Source organism: Salmo salar, chromosome 08 (assembly GCF_965601325.2).
Source record: "Salmo salar chromosome 08, fSalSal1, whole genome shotgun sequence".
Taxonomy (NCBI): domain Eukaryota; kingdom Metazoa; phylum Chordata; class Actinopteri; order Salmoniformes; family Salmonidae; genus Salmo; species Salmo salar.
The window spans coordinates 42,481,806-42,508,854 of NC_138298.1; the positions used below are offsets into that span (position 1 = coordinate 42,481,806).

The window sequence follows — 27,049 nt, forward strand, 5'->3', positions numbered from 1 at the left end:
AGGCTATAATAAGGTGTTAAAGAGTATAATCCAATGCTGTGTGTGAGTAGATTTTTAAGACTAGGACACTGTTACTACTTCAAAATGAGCAGGGCAGAGTTGACAAGACGACCTTGGGAAAGGAACAGGAGAAGAGGCCTCCCTAAGTTAGGGAGAAAAACAATGGCCTGAGAACGGCTTAGCTGGCAGGAGATTAGAAGACAGGTTGCAAGGTTTGATAATGAATGTATGCGTACTATGGAAAAATACAGCCGCCTAAAGCGGGGTGGAGTTCTCTACTGATGCGAGTTCATTTGGGTGTGTGTGTGTTAATATAAAAGGCTTTGTGCATTGTATGGATTTTAGCACTCTCATAAATAAACGTTTTGACCATTGTTGGCTGGGTCTCCATCTGCTTCATTCAACCAGAATCTTACACACTCTGGTGGGGCAGACTGAGTAGTTTAATTGAAGTTCGGTTTAAGAACATTGATAACTTAATTCCCGTAACAGTTTTATACTCCGTAAAAGATAGAAAAAAATATTACAACAAATGTTATGGTTATACTCAAATATATTGATTAATAAAAAAAACTTCTTTATGGAAAAAATGTTTCAAAATTGTATTTTATTTATTATGATATTATGAATTGAAATGGAGTTGTCACATATGCAGTTATCTAAAATATATGGGAATGTCTGCTCAATCCAAATTTACAACCAACTAATTGCAGCACTACCACAAAAATGGAGTCGGCAAGTGGAAAAGGGAGACGGTAGGGAACTTGTTTGCCTGCCATACATTAAAGATACAAATTGGCTGAAAGGAACTAGCATAAATGGAAAAATATACCAGTTTCATCATAGGACAAAAATGTTGACAGCTGCGCCATACAGGTTGCAAAATAACAGGGAGGAGAATTTCGATGTACCAATTCCATGGCATATGGTTAATGAACTGGTACAAAAACTACACTTGACTCAACAGTTTTCAATATAAATGATTATATACATTTCTTGCCACCAACAGAATACTATATATATATATAATATATATATATATATATATATATATATATAGGGCAACAATACAACAATCTCAGCTCTGTAGATTTTGTTGTGAAGAGACAGAATCAATAGATCATTTATTCTGGTATTGCCCCGATGTAGCTAGTTTCTGCTCACAGGTTCAGGAACGGTTAAAAAAAAATCACGTGCTTAAAGTTAACCTTACAAATAGCAGTGTTGGGTGATTTGGAAAGACACAGTCAGTCAATTACAATAACCCGCATAATAATACCTGCAGGAAAGGTTTTCATCTTTAGCTCACAATCTGTGGATACCATACAATTAGAAAGGTTCAAACATTTTGTAAAACATCACATCCCAATTAAAAAATATATGGCACATGGAAATGTATGTGTAGCAAAAAAGCTGAAATAAAACTATGATATTTGTCCTCTGAAGAGGGTGGTGGAGGATTGTTGTTGCTTTTTTTACCAAGATTTACAGCCCAGTCAGATCAGGGGTGTATTAATTAGTCACCCACCGTAGCACAACGTTTTGCAACAAAATAGTAGTTTCTTTGGGACAAATTCAGGTAGTGTTGATTTAGGATCAGGTCTGTTTCCTAGTGAATACACCCCGTGGTGTTGAATAGGAGGGTTGATCTAGGATCAGGTCTGTTTCCTAGTGAATACACCCCTTGGTGTTGAATAGGAGTGTTGATCTAGGATCAGGTCTGTTTCCTAGTGAATACACCCCATGGTGTTGAATAGGAGTGTTGATCTAGGATCAGGTCTGTTTCCTAGTGAATACACCCCATGGTGTTGAATAGGAGGGTTGATCTAGGATCAGGTCTGTTTCCTAGTGAATACACCCCATGGTGTTGATTAGGAGGGTTGATCTCGGATCAGGTCTCCCCGGTCCAAATGATTCCAATTATTATATGCAATGTTTTTACACAACACTGTGTCTCCATAACATTTGTACAGTTATTTTTGTATTTTGTACCCCAACACTGTTACTATCCATTCTACCATTAGGTTGGTACCCCAACACTGTTACTATCCATTCTACCATTAGGTTGGTACCCCAACACTGTTGATCTGAAGCAGTGAACAAAGACATTGGTCCAGCTCCCCAAGAAGGTTGATCATCCTGGAACATGACTCATTTCCTTTTCTCAACATCATGTCGATGATGTCACGTGCCTTCTCTGTCCTCTCAGCTATCACCTTCACTGACTCCATTTCCTCCTGGTTGATGACTGTGTGTTGCAGGAGTACGTCCAGCAGTTCATTCAGGACAGGTCCTGATACTCGTTTCACAAACTCTGTCCGTACAGAACGCAGCTGCTGCTCTGCGGAACCAGTCAGACTGCTCTCAGTCGGACCTCCTGCCCCCAACACAGCACCTGAGAGAGTCAGGTTACAAAATAACTACATTTGAACATTTACATTTCAGTCATTTAGAAGCAGACTTCTTTCAAAGTGACCGACAAAAGTCTAAATTGCATTATTGAATCTTTGCATTGAGACCCTATTCTCGAACAATAACGACATGCATCAATGAACACATCACACCATTACTGTTTCATTCATATTCAGTTTCACAGAAAAACAGTCTGGGGCATTCAGAACCAGGCTAATCTACATCAAGTCCTGGAGGAGATGTCATTGGGTCATTCAGAACCAGGCTAATCTACATCAAGTCCTGGAGGAGATGTCATTGGGGCATTCAGAACCAGGTTAATCTACATCAAGTCCTGGAGGAGATGTCATTGTTCTTGAAGACAGTCTTTTATAATCAGGACTAGTCCAGGTCCTACAGTAAACCATGTTGACTGGCCCTCAAGTCATTGGTTTGTATCTCTCATGTTTACTTACTAGTTGAATGGGTTTCAGTGATGTATTCATCTGAAAGAAACAAAAATAGGTTATATCACTCTAAATAGCATCTGTCAGAAAATAAGTTATTGACATATTCTCCTACCTGTTCGTAGCATATCTCTCCATGCTATCCTCTCATCATCCCCAATTAACTCCATCTCAATGTCAACCCCTGTGTTTCCCATAATCATCTTACAACAGCTTGGTGTGGTGTCTGCAGGTAACAGCTGAATCTTCTGTAGAAGGCCATATGGTGCAATGGTTGCGACAACAGACAGAGAGAGAGAGAAAGGGTGAAATATAATTATATTCCAGTTATTCATATTGTCATGACTCTCCTGGCTGAGGATCCAAGGCCTAAGATCAGCTTGGCAAATGGCTGACAGATAGCCAGACCCCACAGGAGAGGAGATGGGGGAGTTGGGCCAGTTTTGACACCTTAAATAAATAAAATCTCTTTCCTGCTCTTCAGTGCCAACCAAAAGGCTCCTGCAACCAGGACATCCCGTGGTCATTTTTATGGCAGTTTGTAACTTGCAGAATCCTTCCAAGGTCGAACCCACCAGAGGTGGACTGTCATGACTCTCCTGGCTGAGGATCCAAGGGCTCAGATCAGCTTGGCAAATGGCTGACAGATAGCCAGACCTCTTTCCCAGAGGAAGGCCGGTTATGACACCTTAACACCCGGTCATAAATTAGGCAGGAGGGAAATCTCCCTCTTGCTCTTCAGTACTAACCAAAGGAATGCCTTTGTTTTCCAGGAAACTTTTTCCGCCAAAACTATAAAAATGTCAGAAAAAGTTAATATTGGAACAATATTTAAACGATAGAAATGTGGTGGGGATCTAAAGAATAATCATGTCATATTGTTTTATTATTTTGTGATGTCAATAAAAACTGTATAATGAAAATAATGTAACTTGAAGAGCTTTCACACTGTGCATGTCAGGTTTACATCCTTTACGTTGTGTAGGAAATATGAAGAACGATGAAACTATTTTTGTTAAGATAGGAATGTGATTTTCGTTTTCTAAGGAGATCATCGTTTTTCATGTCCGTTGCACATAAAACTAAACGACGCCCCCAAATGAGGTCAGAAGACTGTGTCATTGTGATGGAACCGCCCCTTTGGCCAGAGTGCTTAACCTGTTAGGGCTAGGGGGCAGCATTTGCACGTCTGGATAAAAAAATGTACCCGATTTAATCTGGTTACTAATCCTACCCAGTAACTAGAATATGCATATACTTATTATATATGGATAGAAAACACTCTAAAGTTTCTAAAACTGTTTGAATGGTGTCTGTGAGTATAACAGAACTCATTTGGCAGGCAAAACCCTGAGACATTTTCTGACAGGAAGTGGATGCCTGATGTGTTGTATTGACTTTAAACCTATCCCATTGAAAAACACAGGGGCTGAGGAATATTTTGGCACTTCCTATTGCTTCCACTAGATGTCACCAGCCTTTACAAAGTGTTTTGAGTCTTCTGGAGGGAGATCTGACCGAACAAGAGCCATGGAACGATGATGTCCCATTAGACACCTGGCGCGCGAGTTCATGTTGGGTACCCTCGTTCCAATACGTTATAAAAGAGTATGCATTCGTCCACCTTGAATATTATTCATGTTCTGGTTAAAAAAGGCCCTAATGATTTATGCTATACAACGTTTGACATGTTTGAACGAACGGAAATATATTTTTTCCCCTCGTTCATGACGAGAAGTCCGGCTGGCTTACATCATGTGCTAACGAGACGGAGATTTTTGGACATAAATGATGAGCTTTTTTTAACAAAACTACATTCGTTATGGACCTGTGATACCTGGAAGTGACATCTGATGAAGAGAATCAAAGGTAATGGATTATTTACATAGTATTTTCGATTTTAGATCTCCCCAACATGACGTCTAGTCTGTATCGCAACGCGTATTTTTCTGGGCGCAGTGCTCAGATTATTGCAAAGTGTGATTTCCCAGTAAGGTTATTTTTAAATCTGGCAAGTTGATTGCGTTCAAGAGATGTAAATCTATAATTCTTTAAATGACAATATAATATTTTACCAATGTTTTCTAATTTTAATTATTTAATTTGTGACGCTGACTTGACTGCCGGTTATTGGAGGGAAACGATTTCCTCAACATCAATGCCATAGTAAAACGCTGTTTTTGGATATAAATATGAACTTGATAGAACTAAAAATGCATGCATTGTCTAACATAATGTCCTAGGAGTGTCATCTGATGGAGATTGTAAAAGGTTAGTGCATCATTTTAGCTGGTTTTATGGTTTTGGTGACCCTGTCTTTGACTTGACAAAACATTACACACAACTCTTGTAAATGTACTGTCCTAACATACTCTAAATTTATGCTTTCGCCGTAAAACCTTTTTGAAATCGTAAAACGTGGTTAGATTAAGGAGATGTTTATCTTTCAAATGGTGTAACATAGTTGTATTTTTGAAAAATTTGAATTTTGACATTTATTTGGATTCAAATTTGCCGCTCTTGAAATGCACCTGCTGTTGATGGAGTGCACCACGGGTGGCACGCTAGCGTCCCACCTAGCCCATAGAGGTTAAAGGGAATGACTAATAATTAACATATGGGACCAGCAGATGGACAGCTGAATGTTACGAAAATGGTTGGAAACTATGAAAAACCAACACGAGGTGAGAAGATAACCTCCACTACGAGTCCAGAAACATTCAGTCTGCAGCTGTAACATGTAAAAGTAGTCTTAGAACTTTGACTAAAAGACACGAGGTGGGAAGGAAGAAATCCCATCTCAGACAATCACAGGTCTGCTCTATTTGAACAACTACCAGAGAAGCTCTACAACTAAGAAGGACATTGTGACCTCTGGTGGACAAGCTGAGAATTACGTCGAAGCGTGAACTACAACTACCCCAACAATTAGAAGACTTGATTGGTTAAAACAGAGAGACAACAAACAAAGACATCTACGCCTAAATACGTATATACATTGCATTACATTGCTTGGAGTGCTAAGTACTCTGATTACTGACTACTAGTTTCCAAATGTATCCAAGCGTTGACTCTCTATATCTCTCCCTCTATTTTTCTCCATCCCCTTTCCATTGTGCAACAAGCCGTCATATCGTTTCAGTCCACTAGGGACTTTTCATCTCATGTAAGTGTGTATGTGTATTATTATTTAGTTAGTTAGTAAATAAATAATTAAATAAATTGGTGAAGTACTGAATGATCAGAAAAGGCTTGGGTTCTTGCAGATTCAAGAGGTCTGCGACGTTCAGAATGAGACTGATATGAGGTAATGATTGATAAGTGACTAATCGAGAGGTGTGTGTGTGTGTGTGTGTGTGTGTGTGTGTGTGTGTGTGTGTGTGTGTATATATATATATCGTCTTGAGTTTAATTCAGGAGATGGTAACTCGTGAAACAACTTCTTCCGTGGTGCCCCAGGTTCCTAATGAGTTAATTGTTAAATAATTCAACTTTTTGTAATTTTTTAAATCGGGTAACAATTAATTGATTCAATAAATAAGTCATCATATTAATGATAGTCATGACATATACAATATGACAGATTCATGTCCTCAGCCTGCTAAAACTGTACCTCTGGATTGACGGAAGTGGAGAGGGGATTCTTGAGTGCAAACCAATTGTTCAGCTTTAAGGACCCATTTGGACTTGACAGGAGAAATTCAGAATATCCTTGGGACAGCTGACCTTTCTCCCGTTCCTGAACAGCCTACAAAATGAGCAATGTAGTAGTCAGTCAGAACAATGTAGTCCCATAACTCACACAACTTGCAGCTAACTGAGATACAATATAAACTATGACCAACATTTGTATTACACTGTACTAATGAATGTTCCAACAGAAATAGATTTCTCACAGAGCTGCATGTTGTCTTGGTAATCTAGAGATTTTCAACAAACTATCAGCTTTCCTTCAGTAAGTTTCAACTTACTGTTGTCACTTCAATGATAGTGCCTCACCTCTTTCTGACTGGAGTTTCTGAGGAGCAGGTACAGCCTTGAAATGACTGTTGACCTTTTTACTGCCAAATAGAGGATCACGTCACAGTGGACATCTACGTTCCAACAGGCGATATATTTCAGTACAACAGAGGCCGATGAGAACTTGGGATGGAGAATCTTAGCATGGAATCTGGTGACCTCATGCACTTCCTCTAAAGACACTCCATGTTCCTCTACATGAAGAATCTTCATCTCATTCCTCAGGGAAGGGTTGGTCCCTGAACAACACAATAAAAAGGAGAGAGACAAATATTGTATTATTCATCCAACTAAAACACAAAGAATATGCAGTACCAGATCACATTAAACTCAAACTCCCAAAATAGTTAATTCATTAATTCAGGAAGTGAAATTCAGTTACATGGAAATGTCTTTCTGAATACTATTTCTATATGGTTTTACCTAAACAGACAAAGTGTGGCAGATGAACTTCCTCCAGTTCACCTAACTCCATAGTGATGTCCAGCAATGGACCACCTTGTGTGTACTGCATGTCTTTCAGAAGTTGACTGTAGGGTTCCCAGTTCCTGAAGTGATACTTCAGAATGACATCTCTCTCACATAGCCAGCGGAGCCCAGACACTGTGCACTCATAACTCCCTTTGGGTGTCCTGTGCCTGAGGACAACAACAAGATATGGTAGAGAGGGTCAATGGTCAAATGGAGAGGTTGGATTAGAAGACTTTTACCAAAGGTAATGGGGAAATACACTAGCAGGTGGAATGAAATGTTAAAAGTAGTTACTTTACCTGAACATTGTCACTCCCTGGACAGTGGAAGTCAAGGGTTCAATCTGAAGTCTGTGTGTGGAGTCCTGAATAAGGACAAGCATGTCAGTAATACATATGGGGCCTGTTTCCTGGACACAGATTGAGTCTAGTGCTGGACTAAAAAGCATGCTCAATGGAAGTTTCAATAGAAAGTTATTTAAGGTCCAGGAATAGACTCAATGTGTCCAGGAAACTGGCCAATTAAACCAAAGTAACTAATCTAATGTATTTATTAAATGTTGCATGGAATGCTGGTGATTTATCAATTAAACTGTCTAATGACAAAATATGACAACAGCTAAAATCCTGCATGACTACAAGCAGAACACAGGACTGTCTATATCCCAGTATGAATGGTTGGTCAGTACACACCTGGCTTTGAGACTGTGTTTATATTACTAAAGCAGAACACAGGACTGTCTATATCCCAGTATGAATGGTTGGTCAGTACACACCTGGCTTTGAGACTGTGCCTGACTCCTGCAGGTATGTAAAAGTAAGAATTGACATTATGACTTACCTCAACATGGTCACAAGTCTTACAGCTCTGAGGAATCCCTGAAGCCAAAAGTATTTGTTATTTAAAAATGGACAATCTCACGTAATAATGAATTAATAATTATTAAATAGACTTGTAATAAAAATGAATATAAGTGAGCAAGTCTTCCCAACTGTCTTGGTGTGTTTTGACCATGATAGTTTGTTGTTGATGTGGACACCAAGGAACTCGAAGCTCTCAACCTGCTCCACCGTCGATGAGAATGGGGGCGTGCTCGGTCCTCTTTTTCCTGTAGTCCACAATCATCTCCTTTGTCTTGATCACGTTGAGGGAGAGGTTGTTGGCCTGGCACCACACTGGCAGGTCTCTGACCTCCTCCCTATAGGCCGTCTCATCGTTGTCTCAGATCAGGCACTGTTGTGTCATCAGCAAACTTAACGATGGTGTTGGAGTCGTGCCTGGCCATGCAGTCGTGGGTGAACAGGGAGTACAGGAGGGGACTGAGCACGCACCCCTGAGGGGAACCGGTGTTGAGGATCAGCATGGCAGCTGTGTTGTTGACTACCCTTACCATCTGGGGGCGACCGTCAGGAAGTCCAGGATCCAGTTGCAGAGGGAGATGTTTGGTCCCAGGGTCCTTAGCTTAGTGATGAGCTTTGTGGGCACTATGGTGTTGAACGCTGAGCTGTAGTCAATGAATAGCATTCTCACATAGCTGTTCCTTTTGTCCAGGTGGGCAAGGGCAGTGTGGAGTGCAATAGAGAGATTGTGTCATCTGTGGATCTGTTGGGGCGGTATGCGAATTGGAGTGGGTCTCGGGATTCCGGGATGATGGTGTTGATGTGAGCCATGACCAGCCTTTCAAAGCACTTCATGGCTACCGACGTGAGTGCTAAGGGGCAGTAGTTATTTAGGCAGGTTAACTTCGCCTTCTTGGGCACAGGGACAAGTGTGGTGTGCTTGAAACATGTGGGTATTACAGACTCGATCAGTGCAGACATTTGCCAGTTGGTCTACACATGCTCTGAGTACACGCTCTGGTAATCCGTCTGGCACAGCGGCCTTGTGAATGTTGACCTGTTTAAAGGTCTTGCTCACATCGGTTACGGAGAGCGTGATCACAGTCATCCGGAACAGCTGGTGCTCTCATGCATGCTTCATTGTTGCTTGCCTCGAAGCGAGCAAAAAAGGCATGTAGCTCGTCTGGTAGGCTTGCGTCACTGGGCAGCTCGCAGCTGGGTTTCCCTTTGTAGTCCGTAATAGTTTGTAAGCCCTGCCACATACTACGAACGTCAGAGCCGGGGTAGTAGGATTCAGTCTTAGTCCTGTATTGACACTTTGCCTGTTTGATGGTTAGTCTGAGGACATAGCGGGATTTCTTATAAGCTTCCCGGATTAGTGTCCTGCTCCTTGAAAGCGGCAGCTCTAGCCTTTAGCTCGGTGCGGATGTTGCCTGTAATTCATGGCTTCTGGTTGGGATATGTACATACAGTCACTGTGGGGACGACGTCCTCAATGCACTTATTGATGAAGCCGGTGACTGAGGTGGTGTACAACTCAATGCCATTGGATGAATCATGGAACATATTAGCATACCATAATCTGACATTAGTGTTATATTAATTCATGTTTGTGGAAGCAGGAAACAACATCGTTCTGGTCCATGTTTTGTAGATGTTGGGGGCCTGATTTCTGGTAGATCCTAGGATAAGAGCTTAAAGGTAGAGTCAGCTAAATTATGTTGTACGAGCAGCACCACAGATATTGCGATGAGCAAGATGCCTGACTTAACTCTCACAGTCACACACAGTATCTGCCCATGTGCAAGGGTTCTCTTCACTCGCTTACAGAGTGTTAGCCACGGGACCAAAACAGCGGAGAAGTTTAGCCTTGCGCTCCAACACTCTTAGTTGTTGTAGAAATTGACCCACTATGCTGTTTACTTTGTGCATCTATGTCATATTGCTGACTCTACCTTTAAGTTTGTTTTGACCAAATAGATCATGATTGTGTTCCTTGACTGGGACTCAACTATAATGAATGCTTTAAAACTATTTTCATTTTTAAACAATTTAAATCAGTTAACACTCACATTTCTCAGGTCCAGACTTGATACAACTCTCTCCACCATGGTCTCTGGTGTTGGTAAAGCAGAAGGATAGACTGTGAATAAACTAAATACAACTTAAAGGCTTTATATTGTATACATACAGTGATAAGAAATACAAAGGGTGTCAGAACAGCTCCCTATGCAGGGTGCTTTGCCAAATGTGACATAACCCACTATGTCAACTTCCATAAAGTGATAGTGACATTACAGGTGACATTTAATTAGGCAAGTCAGTTCAGAACATATTCTTATTTACAGTGATGGCCTACACCGGCCACTACCCAAACGCGCTACTTTTTTTTCAGCCAGAGCCTGCAAAGCCACGATTCAGCTTTTTACCGCCTTCTGAGAGCCTATGGCAGCCGTAGGAAGTGTCACGGGACAGCTAAGATCCTCACTCTTCAATAAACAGAGACAAGAAGAACGACACCTTGTCAGACAGGCCACTTCCTGCATGAAACCTTCTCAGTTTTTTGCCAGCCAAATGAGTTCTGTTATACTCACTAATAAGTATATGCATATTCTAGTTACTGGGTAGGAGTGGTAACCAGATTAAATCGGGTACGTTTTTTATCCAGCCGTGTCAATACTGCCCCCTATCCTAAACAGGTTAACAATCTAAACACACAGGCCAAAGTTTGTATCACAACTAAAGTAGAATAACTAACTAAATTAATCATATAGGACTTCCTGTTTCTTTGTTAACTGCTCAACACAGAATAGCCGCATGTGAACACTGCCTCAAATCATTAAGGAAATATCCTTATTTTATTATATATTTTATTTAGCTATTTTCAATTGTATTCTTCATTCTATAATATAAAATAATGCCAACAAAATTCTAAGCAAACCTTGTCTGCTAAATGAACTAGTGTATCCCACAGCCATTTGGCACAGCCAGATCAGGACCTAACATCAGGACAACTCAGAGTATGCTATTCTGTTCTTCTGAAATACTCTACATTTTCTTCATATCATGTTTCTTTAGACCCGTCTAATATAAATAATGGATTTATTGTGGTGGTGTTGACTATATTACATGGATTTATTAGACATTTTAAAAATGTAGATGTTCCAAAGGTCTGAAACAGTTGCTTGTAGGCTGTGTGTGGAAGACAGGAGATGCTAAACGTGTTTCTGTTAATTAACGGTCAATTACCGTGAGACAGACAGTTATATGCTTGACAATCACCTGCTGACAAAATGTCATGACCGTCACAGCCCTAACTACATGTTATGTAATTTGGAAATACTTCTCTTAATTAAATTAGTTGTTTAAAATAAGTATGTGTGTGTGTGTGTGTGTGTGTGTGTGTGTGTGTGTGTGTGTGTGTGTGTGTGTGTGTGTGCATAAATATAGTTGAAGTCGGAAGTTTACATACACTTAGGTTGGAGTCATTTAAAACTCGTTTTTCAACCACTCCACAAATTTCTTGTTAACAAACTATAGTTTTGGCAAGCCGGTTAGGACATCTACTTTGTGCATGACACAAGTTATTTTTCCAACAATTGTTTACAGACAGATTATTTCACTTATAATTCACTGTATCACAATTCCAGTGGGTCAGAAGTTTACATACACTAAGTTGACTGTGCCTTTAAACAGCTTGGAAAATTCCAGAAAATGATGTCATGGCTTTAGAAGCTTCTGATAGGCTAATTTACATAATTTGAGTCAATTGGAGGTGTACCTGTGGATGTATTTGAAGGCCTACCTTCAAACTCAGTGCCTCCTTGCTTGACATCATGGGAACATCTAAAGAAATCAGCCAAGACATCAGAAAAAAAAATTGTAGACCTCCACAAGTCTAGTTCACCCTTGGGAGCAATTTCCAAACGCCTGAAGGTACCACGTTCATCTGTACAAACAATAGTACACAAGTATAAACACCATGGGACCACGCAGCCGTCATACAGCTCAGGAAGGAGACGCGTTCTGTCTCCTAGAGATGAATGTACATTGGCGCAAAAAGTGCAAATCAATCCCAGAACAGCAAACGACCTTGTGAAGATGCTGGAGGAAACAGGTACAAAAGTATCTATATCCACAGTAAAACGAGTCCTATATCAACATAACCTGAAAGGCCGCTCAGCAAGGAAGAAGCCACTGCTCCAAAACCGCCATTAAAAAGCCAGACTACGGTTTGCAACTGCACATGGGGACAAAGATTGTACTTTTTGGAGAAATGTCCTCTGGTCTGATGAAACAAAAATAGAGCTGTTTGGCCATAATGACCATTGTTATGTTTGGAGGAAAAAGGGGGAGGCTTGCAAGCCGAAGAACACCATCCCAACTGTGAAGCCCGGGGTGGCAGCATCATGTTGTGGGGGTGCTTTGCTGCAGGAGTGACTGGTGCACTTCACAAAATAGATGGCATCATGAGGTAGGAAACTTAAGTGGATATATTGAAGCAACATCTCAAGACATCAGTCAGGAAGTTCAAGCTTGGTCGCAAATGGGTCTTCCAAATGGACAATGACCCCACGCATTCTTCCAAAGTTGTGGCAAAATGGCTTAAGGACAACAAAGTCAAGGTATTGGAGTGGCCATCACAAAGCTCTGACGTCAATCCTATAGAACATTTGTGGGCAGAACTGAAAAAGTGTGAGCGAGCAAGGAGGCCTACAAACCTGACTCAGTTACACCAGTTCTGTCAGGAGGAATGGGCCAAAATTCACCCAACTTATTGTGGGAAGCTACCTGAAACGTTTTACCCAAGTGAAACTATTTAAAAAGGCAATGCTACCAAATACTAATTGAGTGTATGTAAACTTCTGACCCACTGGGAATGTGGTGAAAGAAATAAAAGCTGAAATAAATCATTCTCCCTACTATTATTCTGACATTTCACATTCTTAAAATAAAGTGGTGATCCTAACAGACCTAAGACAGGGAATTTTTACTAGGATTAAATGTCAGGAATTGTGAAAAACTGAGTTTAAATGTGTTTGGCTAAGGTGTATGTAAACTTCCGACTTCAACTGTATATATTAAATTTACAACTGAACTCTTACCTCGTAGAACTGGTGTCTTGAGGCAAACTATTTATAGAGGCATTGGCCCGCTCTCTCTCAGAATACCTCCTCTTAGAGGCAATTCCTCTCTCCTCGCTCTCCCCAGACAGACTCATTTTAGAGGCAGTGGTCCCCTTCTCTCTCTCTCCCCAGAGAAACTTGTTTTAGATGTAAGTCACAGCTCACTCAGCTACAATATGAAATAACAGATTAACAGTCAATATTTCTGAAAATTGTTGGAAGTACCATTAACAATGACAAGACGTTCACTGTCCGTGGTCACAGAGTCCACACAACGACATCACCTGCTAAAGGAAATGACCTCGATAACAGCATTTGTCAGTTAAAATGTAACAACCAGAGGTTGGAACTTTAATTATTTTCCAATTGTTTCGTTCTTAACAGAACCATACATTTTCCCACTCTTTAGACGAGCAAAATTACATTCTGAACCGGTTCAAACCCCCCCAAAAAAGTAACTGTTTATATCGTTCCTTTTTTAAACCTCTGAAATCACTCTATTTGTATTTTTATTTAGCTCTACGTTAAATGACTTCACCAATCGGTGCAGAGAGAGCAGCTTGCTATGGAGCGGGCAAGATATTTAAATGCATTGGACTGTGTTGGGCGCGAGATGAGACTGACATTTAGAGTGAGGGGATGTTGGAGGAGGAGGCTGGGGCTTGAAGCGCTGGGCATCTTGGTTGTTATGTCACGCTATTTATAAAAAAAATTAAAAAAGCAATATATTAATATGGTTTTTGAACACTATTTATTTACAATCACAACTGGTAATCACCACCTTCCCACTTGGTTATGAACACAGCATAATGCCCGATGTCCATCAGATGTATATGAGGTTTTGTTTTGCTGGATGTTTAGCCAGGTTATGAAGGCAGCATAATGTCCACCAGATGTATATGAGGTTTTGTTTTGCTGGATGTTTAGCCAGGTTATGAACACAGCATAATGTCCACCAGATGTATATGAGGTTTTGTTTTGCTGGATGTCTAGCCAGGTTATGAACACAGCATAATGTCCACCAGATGTATATGAGGTTTTGTTTTGCTGGATGTTTAGCCAGGTTATGAACACAGCATAATGTCCACCAGATGTATATGAGGTTTTGTTTTGCTGGATGTTTAGCCAGGTTATGAACACAGCATAATGTCCACCAGATGTATATGAGGTTTTGTTTTGCTGGATGTTTAGCCAGGTTATGAACACAGCATAATGTCCACCAGATGTATATGAGGTTTTGTTTTGCTGGATGTCTAGCCAGGTTATGAAGGCAGCATAATGTCCACCAGATGTATATGAGGTTTTGTTTTGCTGGATGTTTAGCCAGGTTATGAACACAGCATAATGTCCACCAGATGTATATGAGGTTTTGTTTTGCTGGATGTTTAGCCAGGTTATATACGCAGCATAATGCCCGATGTCCACCAGATGTATATGAGGTTTTGTTTTGCCGGAGGTCTAGCCAGCATTTTCCATAGCTGACACACGTGTGCTTTGCTTTTCAACTCGCTAAAAGCTAGCTAGGTGGAGTCTGTGTGTATTCTTCCATGTGTACCACCGCACGGTAAAGCAACGCACAAGTTTAAGATATTGAATTCATGCAGTACACAGAACACACCGCAGCCTAGTGCGACATCCCCAACGTAGCGTTGTGGAAAGCAAAGAGTTTGATGCATCTGATGGACGTGAGGCGAGTACGTTTGATTGAGCCTGAGCTGGGGTGTATTCATTAGTGCACACTGTAGAAAACCATAGTAAAAACGGTCTGCAAAGGAAAACGTTCTGCAACAAAAAACTAGAGTTTCTATTAGACAAATTCAGGTAGGTCGCTCTCCGTTTTGTTCTGTTTACTGAAAAGGCCCACGGCTTGAGTTCACATGAGGTGCGATCAGATTATCTCCACCTGCACACTGGCTGGTGGGGTTTGCATTAAAGACGAATGGTGTGTGCTGACAATCATTGAACACATCGGCTCAAGTTAAATCGAGTGCACCTGAAGTGAGCAGAACGGACAACCGCCTTTCTGATCTGTTTAACCAGCAAGCTCCCAATCTAAACGTTTAACACGTCATTCAGCCCTATAATATATTATATTAAACTACCGGTACGTCATTCAGCCCTATAATATATTATATTAAACTACCGGTAGTTCATTCAACCCTATATTATATTATATTAAACTACCGGTACTTCATTCAGCCCTATAATATATAATATTAAACTACCGGTACTTCATTCAGCCCTATAATATTTTATATTAAACTACCGGTACTTCATTCAGCCCTATAATATATTATATTAAACTACCGGTAGTTCATTCAACCCTATAATATATTATATTATATTAAACTACCGGTACTTCATTCAGCCCTATATTATATTATATTAAACTACCGGTACTTTATTCAGCCCTATAATATATTATATTAAACTACCGGTACTTCATTTAGCCCTATATTTAACTACCGGTACTTCATTTAGCCCTATATTTAACTACCGGTACTTCATTCAGCCCTATAATATATTATATTAAACTACCGGTACTTCATTCAGCCCTATATTATATTATATTATATTAAACTACCGGTACTTCATTCAGCCCTATAATATATTATATTAAACTACCGGTACGTCATTCAGCCCTATAATATATTATATTAAACTACCGGTACGTCATTCAGCCCTATAATATATTATATTAAACTACCGGTACGTCATTCAGCCCTATAATATATTATATTAAACTACCGGTACTTCATTCAGCCCTATAATATATTATATTAAACTACCGGTAGTTCATTAAACCCTATAATATATTATATTATATTAAACTACCGGTACTTCATTCAGCCCTATATTATATTATATTATATTAAACTACCGGTACTTTATTCAGCCCTATAATATATTATATTAAACTACCGGTACTTCATTTAGCCCTATATTTAACTACCGGTACTTCATTTAGCCCTATATTTAACTACCGGTACTTCATTCAGCCCTATAATATATTATATTAAACTACCGGTACTTCATTCAGCCCTATATTATATTATATTATATTAAACTACCGGTACTTCATTCAGCCCTATAATATATTATATTAAACTACCGGTACTTCATTCAGCCCTATATTATATTATATTATATTAAACTACCGGTACTTCATTCAGCCCTATAATATATTATATTAAACTACCGGTACGTCATTCAGCCCTATAATATATTATATTAAACTACCGGTACGTCATTCAGCCCTATAATATATTATATTAAACTACCGGTACGTCATTCAGCCCTATAATATATTATATTAAACTACCGGTACGTCATTCAGCCCTATAATATATTATATTAAACTACCGGTACTTCATTCAGCCCTATAATATATTATATTAAACTACCGGTAGTTCATTCAACCATATATAATATTATATTAAACTACCGGTACTTCATTCAGCCCTATAATATATAATATTAAACTACCGGTACTTCATTCAGCCCTATAATATATTATATTAAACTACCGGTACTTCATTCAGCCCTATAATATATTATATTAAACTACCGGTAGTTCATTAAACCCTATAATATATTATATTATATTAAACTACCGGTACTTCATTCAGCCCTATATTATATTATATTATATTAAACTACCGGTACTTTATTCAGCCCTATAATATATTATATTAAACTACCGGTACTTCATTTAGCCCTATATTTAACTACCGGTACTTCATTTAGCCCTATATTTAACTACCGGTACTTCATTCAGCCCTATAATATATTATATTAAACTACCGGTACTTCATTCAGCCCTATATTATATTATATTATATTAAACTACCGGTACTTCATTCAGCCCTATAATATATTATATTAAACTACCGGTACTTCATTCAGCCCTATATTATATTATATTATATTAAACTACCGGTACTTCATTCAGCCCTATAATATATTATATTAAACTACCGGTACGTCATTCAGCCCTATAATATATTATATTAAACTACCGGTACGTCATTCAGCCCTATAATATATTATATTAAACTACCGGTACTTCATTCAGCCCTATAATATATTATATTAAACTACCGGTAGTTCATTCAACCCTATATTATATTATATTAAACTACCGGTACTTCATTCAGCCCTATAATATATAATATTAAACTACCGGTACTTCATTCAGCCCTATAATATATTATATTAAACTACCGGTACTTCATTCAGCCCTATAATATATTATATTAAACTACCGGTAGTTCATTCAACCCTATAATATATTATATTATATTAAACTACCGGTACTTCATTCAGCCCTATATTATATTATATTAAACTACCGGTACTTTATTCAGCCCTATAATATATTATATTAAACTACCGGTACTTCATTTAGCCCTATATTTAACTACCGGTACTTCATTTAGCCCTATATTTAACTACCGGTACTTCATTCAGCCCTATAATATATTATATTAAACTACCGGTACTTCATTCAGCCCTATATTATATTATATTAAACTACCGGTACTTCATTCAGCCCTATAATATATTATATTAAACTACCGGTACGTCATTCAGCCCTATAATATATTATATTAAACTACCGGTACGTCATTCAGCCCTATAATATATTATATTAAACTACCGGTACTTCATTCAGCCCTATAATATATTATATTAAACTACCGGTAGTTCATTCAACCCTATATTATATTATATTAAACTACCGGTACTTCATTCAGCCCTATAATATATAATATTAAACTACCGGTACTTCATTCAGCCCTATAATATATTATATTAAACTACCGGTACTTCATTCAGCCCTATAATATATTATATTAAACTACCGGTAGTTCATTCAACCCTATAATATATTATATTATATTAAACTACCGGTACTTCATTCAGCCCTATATTATATTATATTAAACTACCGGTACTTTATTCAGCCCTATAATATATTATATTAAACTACCGGTACTTCATTTAGCCCTATATTTAACTACCGGTACTTCATTTAGCCCTATATTTAACTACCGGTACTTCATTCAGCCCTATAATATATTATATTAAACTACCGGTACTTCATTCAGCCCTATATTATATTATATTAAACTACCGGTACTTCATTCAGCCCTATAATATATTATATTAAACTACCGGTACGTCATTCAGCCCTATAATATATTATATTAAACTACCGGTACGTCATTCAGCCCTATAATATATTATATTAAACTACCGGTACTTCATTCAGCCCTATAATATATTATATTAAACTACCGGTACTTCATTCAGCCCTATATTATATTATATTAAACTACAGGTACTTCATTCAGCCCTATAATATATTATATTAAACTACCGGTACGTCATTCAGCCCTATAATATATTATGTTAAACTACCGGTACTTCATTCAGCCCTATAATATATAATATTAAACTACCGGTACTTCATTCAGCCCTATAAAATTTTATATTAAACTACCGGTACTTCATTCAGCCCTATAATATATTATATTAAACTACCGGTAGTTCATTCAACCCTATAATATATTATATTATATTAAACTACCGGTACTTCATTCAGCCCTATATTATATTATATTAAACTACCGGTACTTTATTCAGCCCTATAATATATTATATTAAACTACCGGTACTTCATTTAGCCCTATATTTAACTACCGGTACTTCATTTAGCCCTATATTTAACTACCGGTACTTCATTCAGCCCTATAATATATTATATTAAACTACCGGTACTTCATTCAGCCCTATATTATATTATATTATATTAAACTACCGGTACTTCATTCAGCCCTATAATATATTATATTAAACTACCGGTACGTCATTCAGCCCTATAATATATTATATTAAACTACCGGTACGTCATTCAGCCCTATAATATATTATATTAAACTACCGGTACTTTATTCAGCCCTATAATATATTATATTAAACTACCGGTACTTTATTCAGCCCTATAATATATTATATTAAACTACCGGTACTTCATTCAGCCCTATATTATATTATATTAAACTACCGGTACTTCATTCAGCCCTATAATATATTATATTAAACTACCGGTACGTCATTCAGCCCTATAATATATTATGTTAAACTACCGGTACGTCATTCAGCCCTATAATATATTATATTAAACTACCGGTACGTCATTCAGCCCTATAATATATTATATTAAACTACCGGTACGTCATTCAGCCCTATAATATATTATATTAAACTACCGGTACGTCATTCAGCCCTATAATATATTATATTAAACTACCGGTACTTTATTCAGCCCTATAATATATTATATTAAACTACCGGTACTTTATTCAGCCCTATAATATATTATATTAAACTACCGGTACTTCATTCAGCCCTATATTATATTATATTAAACTACCGGTACTTCATTCAGCCCTATAATATATTATATTAAACTACCGGTACGTCATTCAGCCCTATAATATATTATGTTAAACTACCGGTACGTCATTCAGCCCTATATTATATTATATTAAACTACCGGTACTTCATTCAGCCCTATAATATATTATATTAAACTACCGGTACTTCATTCAGCCCTATAATATATTATATTAAACTACCGGTACTTCATTCAGCCCTATAATATATTATATTAAACTACCGGTACTTCATTCAGCCCTATAATATATTATATTAAACTACCGGTACTTCATTCAGCCCTATAATATATTATATTAAACTACCGGTACTTCATTCAGCCCTATAATATATTATATTATATTAAACTACCGGTACTTCATTCAGCCCTATAATATATTATATTATATTAAACTACCGGTACTTCATTCAGCCCTATAATATATTATATTATATTAAACTACCGGTACTTCATTCAGCCCTATAATATATTATATTATATTAAACTACCGGTACTTCCTTCAGCCCTATAATATATTATATTATATTTAACTACCGGTACTTCATTAAGCCCTATATTATATTAAACGACCGGTAGTTCATTTAGCCCTATATTATATTAAACTAGCAGTAGTTCATTTAGCCCTATATTATATTATATTATATTAAACTACCGGTAGTTCATTTAGCCCTATATTATATTAAACTACCGGTAGTTCATTTAGCCCTATATTATATTAAACTACCGGTAGTTCATTTAGCCCTATATTATATTAAACTACCGGTACTTCATTCAGCCCTATAATATATTATATTAAACTACCGGTACTTCATTCAGCCCTATATTATATTATATTAAACTACAGGTACTTCATTCAGCCCTATAATATATTATATTAAACTACCGGTACGTCATTCAGCCCTATAATATATTATGTTAAACTACCGGTACGTCATTCAGCCCTATAATATATTATATTAAACTACCGGTACGTCATTCAGCCCTATAATATATTATATTAAACTACCGGTACTTCATTCAGCCCTATATTATATTATATTAAACTACCGGTACTTCATTCAGCCCTATAATATATTATATTAAACTACCGGTACGTCATTCAGCCCTATAATATATTATGTTAAACTACCGGTACGTCATTCAGCCCTATATTATATTATATTAAACTACCGGTACTTCATTCAGCCCTATAATATATTATATTAAACTACCGGTACTTCATTCAGCCCTATAATATATTATATTAAACTACCGGTACTTCATTCAGCCCTATAATATATTATATTAAACTACCGGTACTTCATTCAGCCCTATAATATATTATATTAAACTACCGGTACTTCATTCAGCCCTATAATATATTATATTAAACTACCGGTACTTCATTCAGCCCTATAATATATTATATTATATTAAACTACCGGTACTTCATTCAGCCCTATAATATATTATATTATATTAAACTACCGGTACTTCATTCAGCCCTATAATATATTATATTATATTAAACTACCGGTACTTCATTCAGCCCTATAATATATTATATTATATTTAACTACCGGTACTTCATTAAGCCCTATATTATATTAAACTAGCAGTAGTTCATTTAGCCCTATATTATATTATATTAAACTACCGGTAGTTCATTTAGCCCTATATTATATTAAACTACCGGTAGTTCATTTAGCCCTATATTATATTAAACTACCGGTAGTTCATTTAGCCCTATATTATATTATATTAAACTACCGGTAGTTCATTTAGCCCTATATTATATTATATTATATTTAACTACCGGTAGTTCATTTAGCCCTATATTATATTATATTATATTAAACTACCGGTAGTTCATTTAGCCCTATATTATATTATATTAAACTACCGGTAGTTCATTTAGCCCTATATTATATTATATTAAACTACCGGTAGTTCATTTAGCCCTATAATATATTATATTAAACTACCGGTAGTTCATTTAGCCCTATAATATATTATATTAAACTACCAGTAGTTCATTTAGCCCTATATTATATTATATTAAACTACCAGTAGTTCATTTAGCCCTATATTATATTATATTATATTTAACTACCCGTAGTTCATTTAGCCCTATATTATATTTAACTACCGGTAGTTCATTTAGCCCTATATTATATTAAACTACCGGTAGTTCATTTAGCCCTATATTATATTAAACTACCGGTAGTTCATTTAGCCCTATATTATATTAAACTACCGGTAGTTCATTTAGCCCTATATTATATTATATTAAACTACCGGTAGTTCATTTAGCCCTATATTATATTTAACTACTGGTACTTCATTAAGCCCTATATTATATTAAACTACCGGTAGTTCATTTAGCCCTATATTATATTAAACTACCAGTAGTTCATTTAGCCCTATATTATATTAAACTACCAGTAGTTCATTTAGCCCTATATTATATTAAACTACCGGTAGTTCATTTAGCCCTATATTATATTTAACTACCAGTAGTTCATTTAGCCCTATATTATATTATATTATATTATATTATATTAAACTACCGGTAGTTCATTTAGCCCTATATTATATTAAACTACCGGTAGTTCATTTAGCCCTATATTATATTTAACTGCCGGTAGTTCATTTAGCCCTATATTATATTATATTAAACTACCGGTAGTTCATTTAGCCCTATATTATATTAAACTACCGGTAGTTCATTTAGCCCTATATTATATTAAACTACCAGTACTTCATTTAGCCCTATATTATATTATATTTAACTACTGGTAGTTCATTTAGCCCTATATTATATTAAACTACCGGTAGTTCATTTAGCCCTATATTATATTATATTAAACTACCGGTAGTTCATTTAGCCCTATATTATATTTAACTACCGGTAGTTCATTTAGCCCTATATTATATTATATTATATTAAACTACCGGTAGTTCATTTAGCCCTATATTATATTAAACTACCGGTAGTTCATTTAGCCCTATATTATATTATATTTAACTACCGGTAGTTCATTTAGCCCTATATTATATTTAACTACCGGTAGTTCATTTAGCCCTATATTATATTATATTAAACTACCGGTAGTTCATTTAGCCCTATATTATATTTAACTACCGGTAGTTCATTTAGCCCTATATTATATTATATTATATTTAACTACTGGTAGTTCATTTAGCCCTATATTATATTAAACTACCGGTAGTTCATTTAGCCCTATATTATATTATATTAAACTACCGGTAGTTCATTTAGCCCTATATTATATTTAACTACCGGTAGTTCATTTAGCCCTATATTATATTATATTATATTTAACTACCCGTAGTTCATTTAGCCCTATATTATATTATATTAAACTACCGGTAGTTCATTTAGCCCTATATTATATTTAACTGCCGGTAGTTCATTTTGCCCTATATTATATTTAACTACCGGTAGTTCATTTAGCCCTATATTATATTATATTTAACTACCGGTAGTTCATTTAGCCCTATATTATATTTAACTACCGGTAGTTCATTTAGCCCTATATTATATTAAACTACCGGTAGTTCATTTAGCCCTATATTATATTTAACTGCCGGTAGTTCATTTAGCCCTATATTATATTATATTAAACTACCGGTAGTTCATTTAGCCCTATAATATATTATATTTAACTACCGGTAGTTCATTTAGCCCTATATTATATTAAACTACCGGTAGTTCATTTAGCCCTATATTATATTATATTTAACTACCGGTAGTTCATTTAGCCCTATATTATATTAAACTACCGGTAGTTCATTTAGCCCTATATTATATTATATTAAACTACCGGTAGTTCATTTAGCCCTATATTATATTTAACTGCCGGTAGTTCATTTAGCCCTATATTATATTATATTAAACTACCGGTGTGGGAGAAAAGCAGACGTGCTGAAGGAAGGAAAGACATAAATACATTAGCTATGGGAAGAGAAGACTAACATCTGGTCCTAAGTAGAGATAACAGGATGTTAGGGACCACACAACGGCCAGGCAAGCTAAATGTATGGCCGGATGGATGAACCCAAGCTAAGTAAACAAGGCCCGGATATACTTACAGAGAATCACACGGGAAAGGATGACAGTAACACAACCAAGCATAACCATGCAATGCATGCATTATTTTTTGATACCAACATGAGGAGATTTCAGCCACCGTTATGTTAGAATTGAAAGCAGATGTGGGCGTTATCCTCAGATATGGGCGTTATCCATAGTGTTGAAAGACAATGGTGGCGGAAAACATAAGAGAAATGACTTCATTTACATAAAGGATGGACCTATGTATTGTATGTGTATAAAAGCAGAGCCGGGGCCTGAGGAAGGCAGTTGTTTCCGCGGACCGGCTCGGCTTTACTACTCTGTATTAAAGTCTATATTGAATTTACAAGTTCTTGTAAGAGTGTTATTCTTAAGACAATTTTCCACGACACCGGTAGTTCATTTAGCCCTATATTATATTATATTTAACTACCGGTAGTTCATTTTCCTTTTGTTGCACATCACTTTTACTTGGTTGACTTCATGAGAGACTTTTCTTATTTTACGGTCCATGGTCACAAACAATTAAGACAGCCCAATCTGTTGTTTGATTTAAAAAGGATCCCCATTAGCTGACTCCATAACAGCTAGTCTACCTGGTTGGATCCCCATTAGCTGACTCCTTAACAACAACTAGTCTTCCTGGGGTCAACACACACAACTGACAAAGACTTTACATTGAAAGATGGTAGTAGACATTATAAACGTTTTACCAAGTAGACGTTACAGACCGTTAAAATAGCTGACAGCTATTTATTCCTAACCCTTTAAGAGAACAGTGTACACACACACACACACACACACACACACACACTTTCGTTTCTTGTTCTGGTTTAGTAGTAGCCTAAAAGGAGAAACCGTTCCCAAAACGTTTCAGAACGACAACGAGAGTTTCTATTGGATAATTCAGGTTGGTCCTTCCTCGTATCGTTGAGTAAATTAACCCATACACCGATTGGATTCACGCCCGGTGCACCGAGACTTGAATTCATGAGAAAATGGTGTGACGACAACGATTCAACATGTGCTTTAAACAATGAGCACCGGGGCGGCGCACCAACAGCGACCCAAAACGGACCACCGCCTTTCTGATCTGCGTCACCAGAAAGCTTTTCCCAACATAAACTTTGATTTAGCCATCGTTTACATAGTTTTACGTCACTTTTACTTGACGAAACGGACTAGTTTCTTTAGCGACAGCTTTACTAAGAATTACAATGTTCGTCTTCTTCCTGGAAAGTGAAAGAACAGTTTCGACTGGATCATGCGTAATTATTATAATGTGCTGTCAATCGCCTATAATAATAATACCACATCTCAAAGACAAAAACAAAACGTTATATTGATTAGGTTAATCAATATAGGAATCAGCATAAGCCTAACACGATCATTATTGAAAGTTGAAATCAGTATTGTATAACTTTATAATTCTGCGGATGTTTTACCACCTAAATCACCTTTCTCTTGAATAGTCTAACTTCTCTAAAACACTTTTCTATGTTAAATTGTAAAAGAACGCTACAGTACAAACCTCAGAAACGTTTTTCTTTGACCGACCGTGTCCATTTCTTCCTCTATTTCCGTATAAATGTACTTCCTATTTCAACACAGTGGGCGGGTTCAACAGGTATAGGTTTATATTATATGTTTATATTTATGTCATGTAAAGTCTTCATACACTTAATGCAGGTGTTCAGCCCACAACTTCATATTCTATCTGGTAAGAATTGTTTTTCTTAAATGTTTTATTTTATGATATCATTAAGTGATGTTCTGCAGTGCTACCAGGAGAGGGCAGTGTGACAACAACAATGTTTGGCAGAAAGATGCCAAACGGTCATATCTGTGTTGTTGTGGTCAATCAATAAATCAATTACATGTATTTATAAAGCCCTTTTTACATCAACAACAGAGTGCTGTCACAAAGTGCTTATACAGAAACCCAGCCTAAAACCCCAAACAGCAAGCAATGCAGATGTAGAAGCACGGTGGATAGGAAGAAACCTAGAGAGGAACCAGGCTATGAGGGGTGGAGATTAGAAACCTAGAGAGGAACCAGGCTCTGAGGGGTGGAGATTAGAAACCTAGAGAGGAACCAGGCTCTGAGGGGTGGGCTAGTCCTCTTCTGGCTGTGCTGGGTGGAGATTAGAAACCTAGAGAGGAACCAGGCTATGAGGGGTGGGCTAGTCCTCTTCTGGCTGTGCTGGGTGGAGATTAGAAACCTAGAGAGGAACCAGGCTATGAGGGGTGGGCCAGTCCTCTTCTGGCTGTGCCTGGTGGAGATTAGAAACCTAGAGAGGAACCAGGCTCTGAGGGGTGGGCTAGTCCTCTTCTGGCTGTGCCTGGTGGAGGTTAGAAACCTAGAGAGGAACCAGGCTCTGAGGGGTGGGCTAGTCCTCTTCTGGCTGTGCCTGGTGGAGGTTAGAAACCTAGAAAGGAACCAGGCTCTGAGGGGTGGAACAGTCCTCTTCTGGCTGTGCCTGGTGGAGATTAGAAACCTAGAGAGGAACCAGGCTCTGAGAGGTGGACCAGTCCTCTTCTGGCTGTGCCGGGTGGAGATTAGAAACCTAGAGAGGAACCAGGCTCTGAGGGGTGGAGATTAGAAACCTAGAGAGGAACCAGGCTCTGAGGGGTGGAGATTAGAAACCTAGAGAGGAACCAGACTCTGAGGGGTGGAGATTAGAAACCTAGAGAGGAACCAGGCTCTGAGAGGTGGGCTAGTCCTCTTCTGGCTGTGCTGGGTGGAGATTAGAAACCTAGAGAGGAACCAGGCTCTGAGAGGTGGGCTAGTCCTCTTCTGGCTGTGCTGGGTTGCGATTAGAAACCTAGAGAGGAACCAGGCTCTGAGGGGTGGCCAGTCCTCTTCTGGCTGTGCTGGGTGGAGATTAGAAATCTAGAGAGGAACCAGGCTCTGAGGGGTGGCCAGTCCTCTTCTGGCTGTGCTGGGTGGAGATAAGAGTAAAAGGCCATTTCAGACCAGATTGTTCTTTAAGATGTTCAAACATTCATAGATGACCAGCAGGTCCCGTATGGCTCAGTTGGTAGAGCATGGTGTTTGCAACGCCAGGGTTGTGGGTTCGATTCCCACGGGGGGGCCAGTGCGGAGAAAACAAAATTATGAAATGTATGCATTCACTACTGTAAGTCACTCTGGATAAGAGTGTCTGCTAAATGACTAAAATGTAAAAGCTACA

At 37.5% G+C, this 27,049-nt stretch overlaps 1 protein-coding gene across 1 annotated transcript; it reads right to left on the reverse strand.

Annotated features, from left to right (window-relative positions):
* Window positions 1–590: 590 nt before the first annotated feature.
* On the reverse strand, window positions 591–25,463 carry LOC106594836 (NACHT, LRR and PYD domains-containing protein 1b allele 2). The gene is made up of 11 exons (XM_082978248.1): window positions 25,387–25,463; window positions 13,294–13,483; window positions 10,261–10,304; window positions 8,190–8,227; window positions 7,649–7,713; window positions 7,302–7,516; window positions 6,858–7,117; window positions 6,472–6,606; window positions 2,974–3,106; window positions 2,868–2,897; window positions 591–2,395 (listed from the first exon to the last, which is right to left on the reverse strand). The coding sequence occupies exons 2-11, from the start codon at window positions 13,407–13,409 to the stop codon at window positions 2,061–2,063; spliced, it is 1,371 nt and encodes a 456-aa protein (XP_082834374.1). The 5' UTR covers window positions 13,410–13,483; window positions 25,387–25,463; the 3' UTR covers window positions 591–2,060.
* Window positions 25,464–27,049: the final 1,586 nt, after the last annotated feature.

What these genes read in the sequence shown, in the direction of transcription:
- LOC106594836 (XM_082978248.1), bottom strand. Translation starts at nt 13,409, where the DNA reads ATGAGTCTGTCTGGGGAGAGCGAGGAGAGAGGAATTGCCTCTAAGAGG. An exon ending in CAAGTCTGGACCTGAGAAAT is followed by an intron (nt 8,228 to 10,260) that starts GTGAGTGTTAAC and finishes TTTTGGCTTCAG; the next exon opens with GGATTCCTCAGAGCTGTAAG. An exon ending in AGACTTGTGACCATGTTGAG is followed by an intron (nt 7,714 to 8,189) that starts GTAAGTCATAAT and finishes GTCCTTATTCAG; the next exon opens with GACTCCACACACAGACTTCA.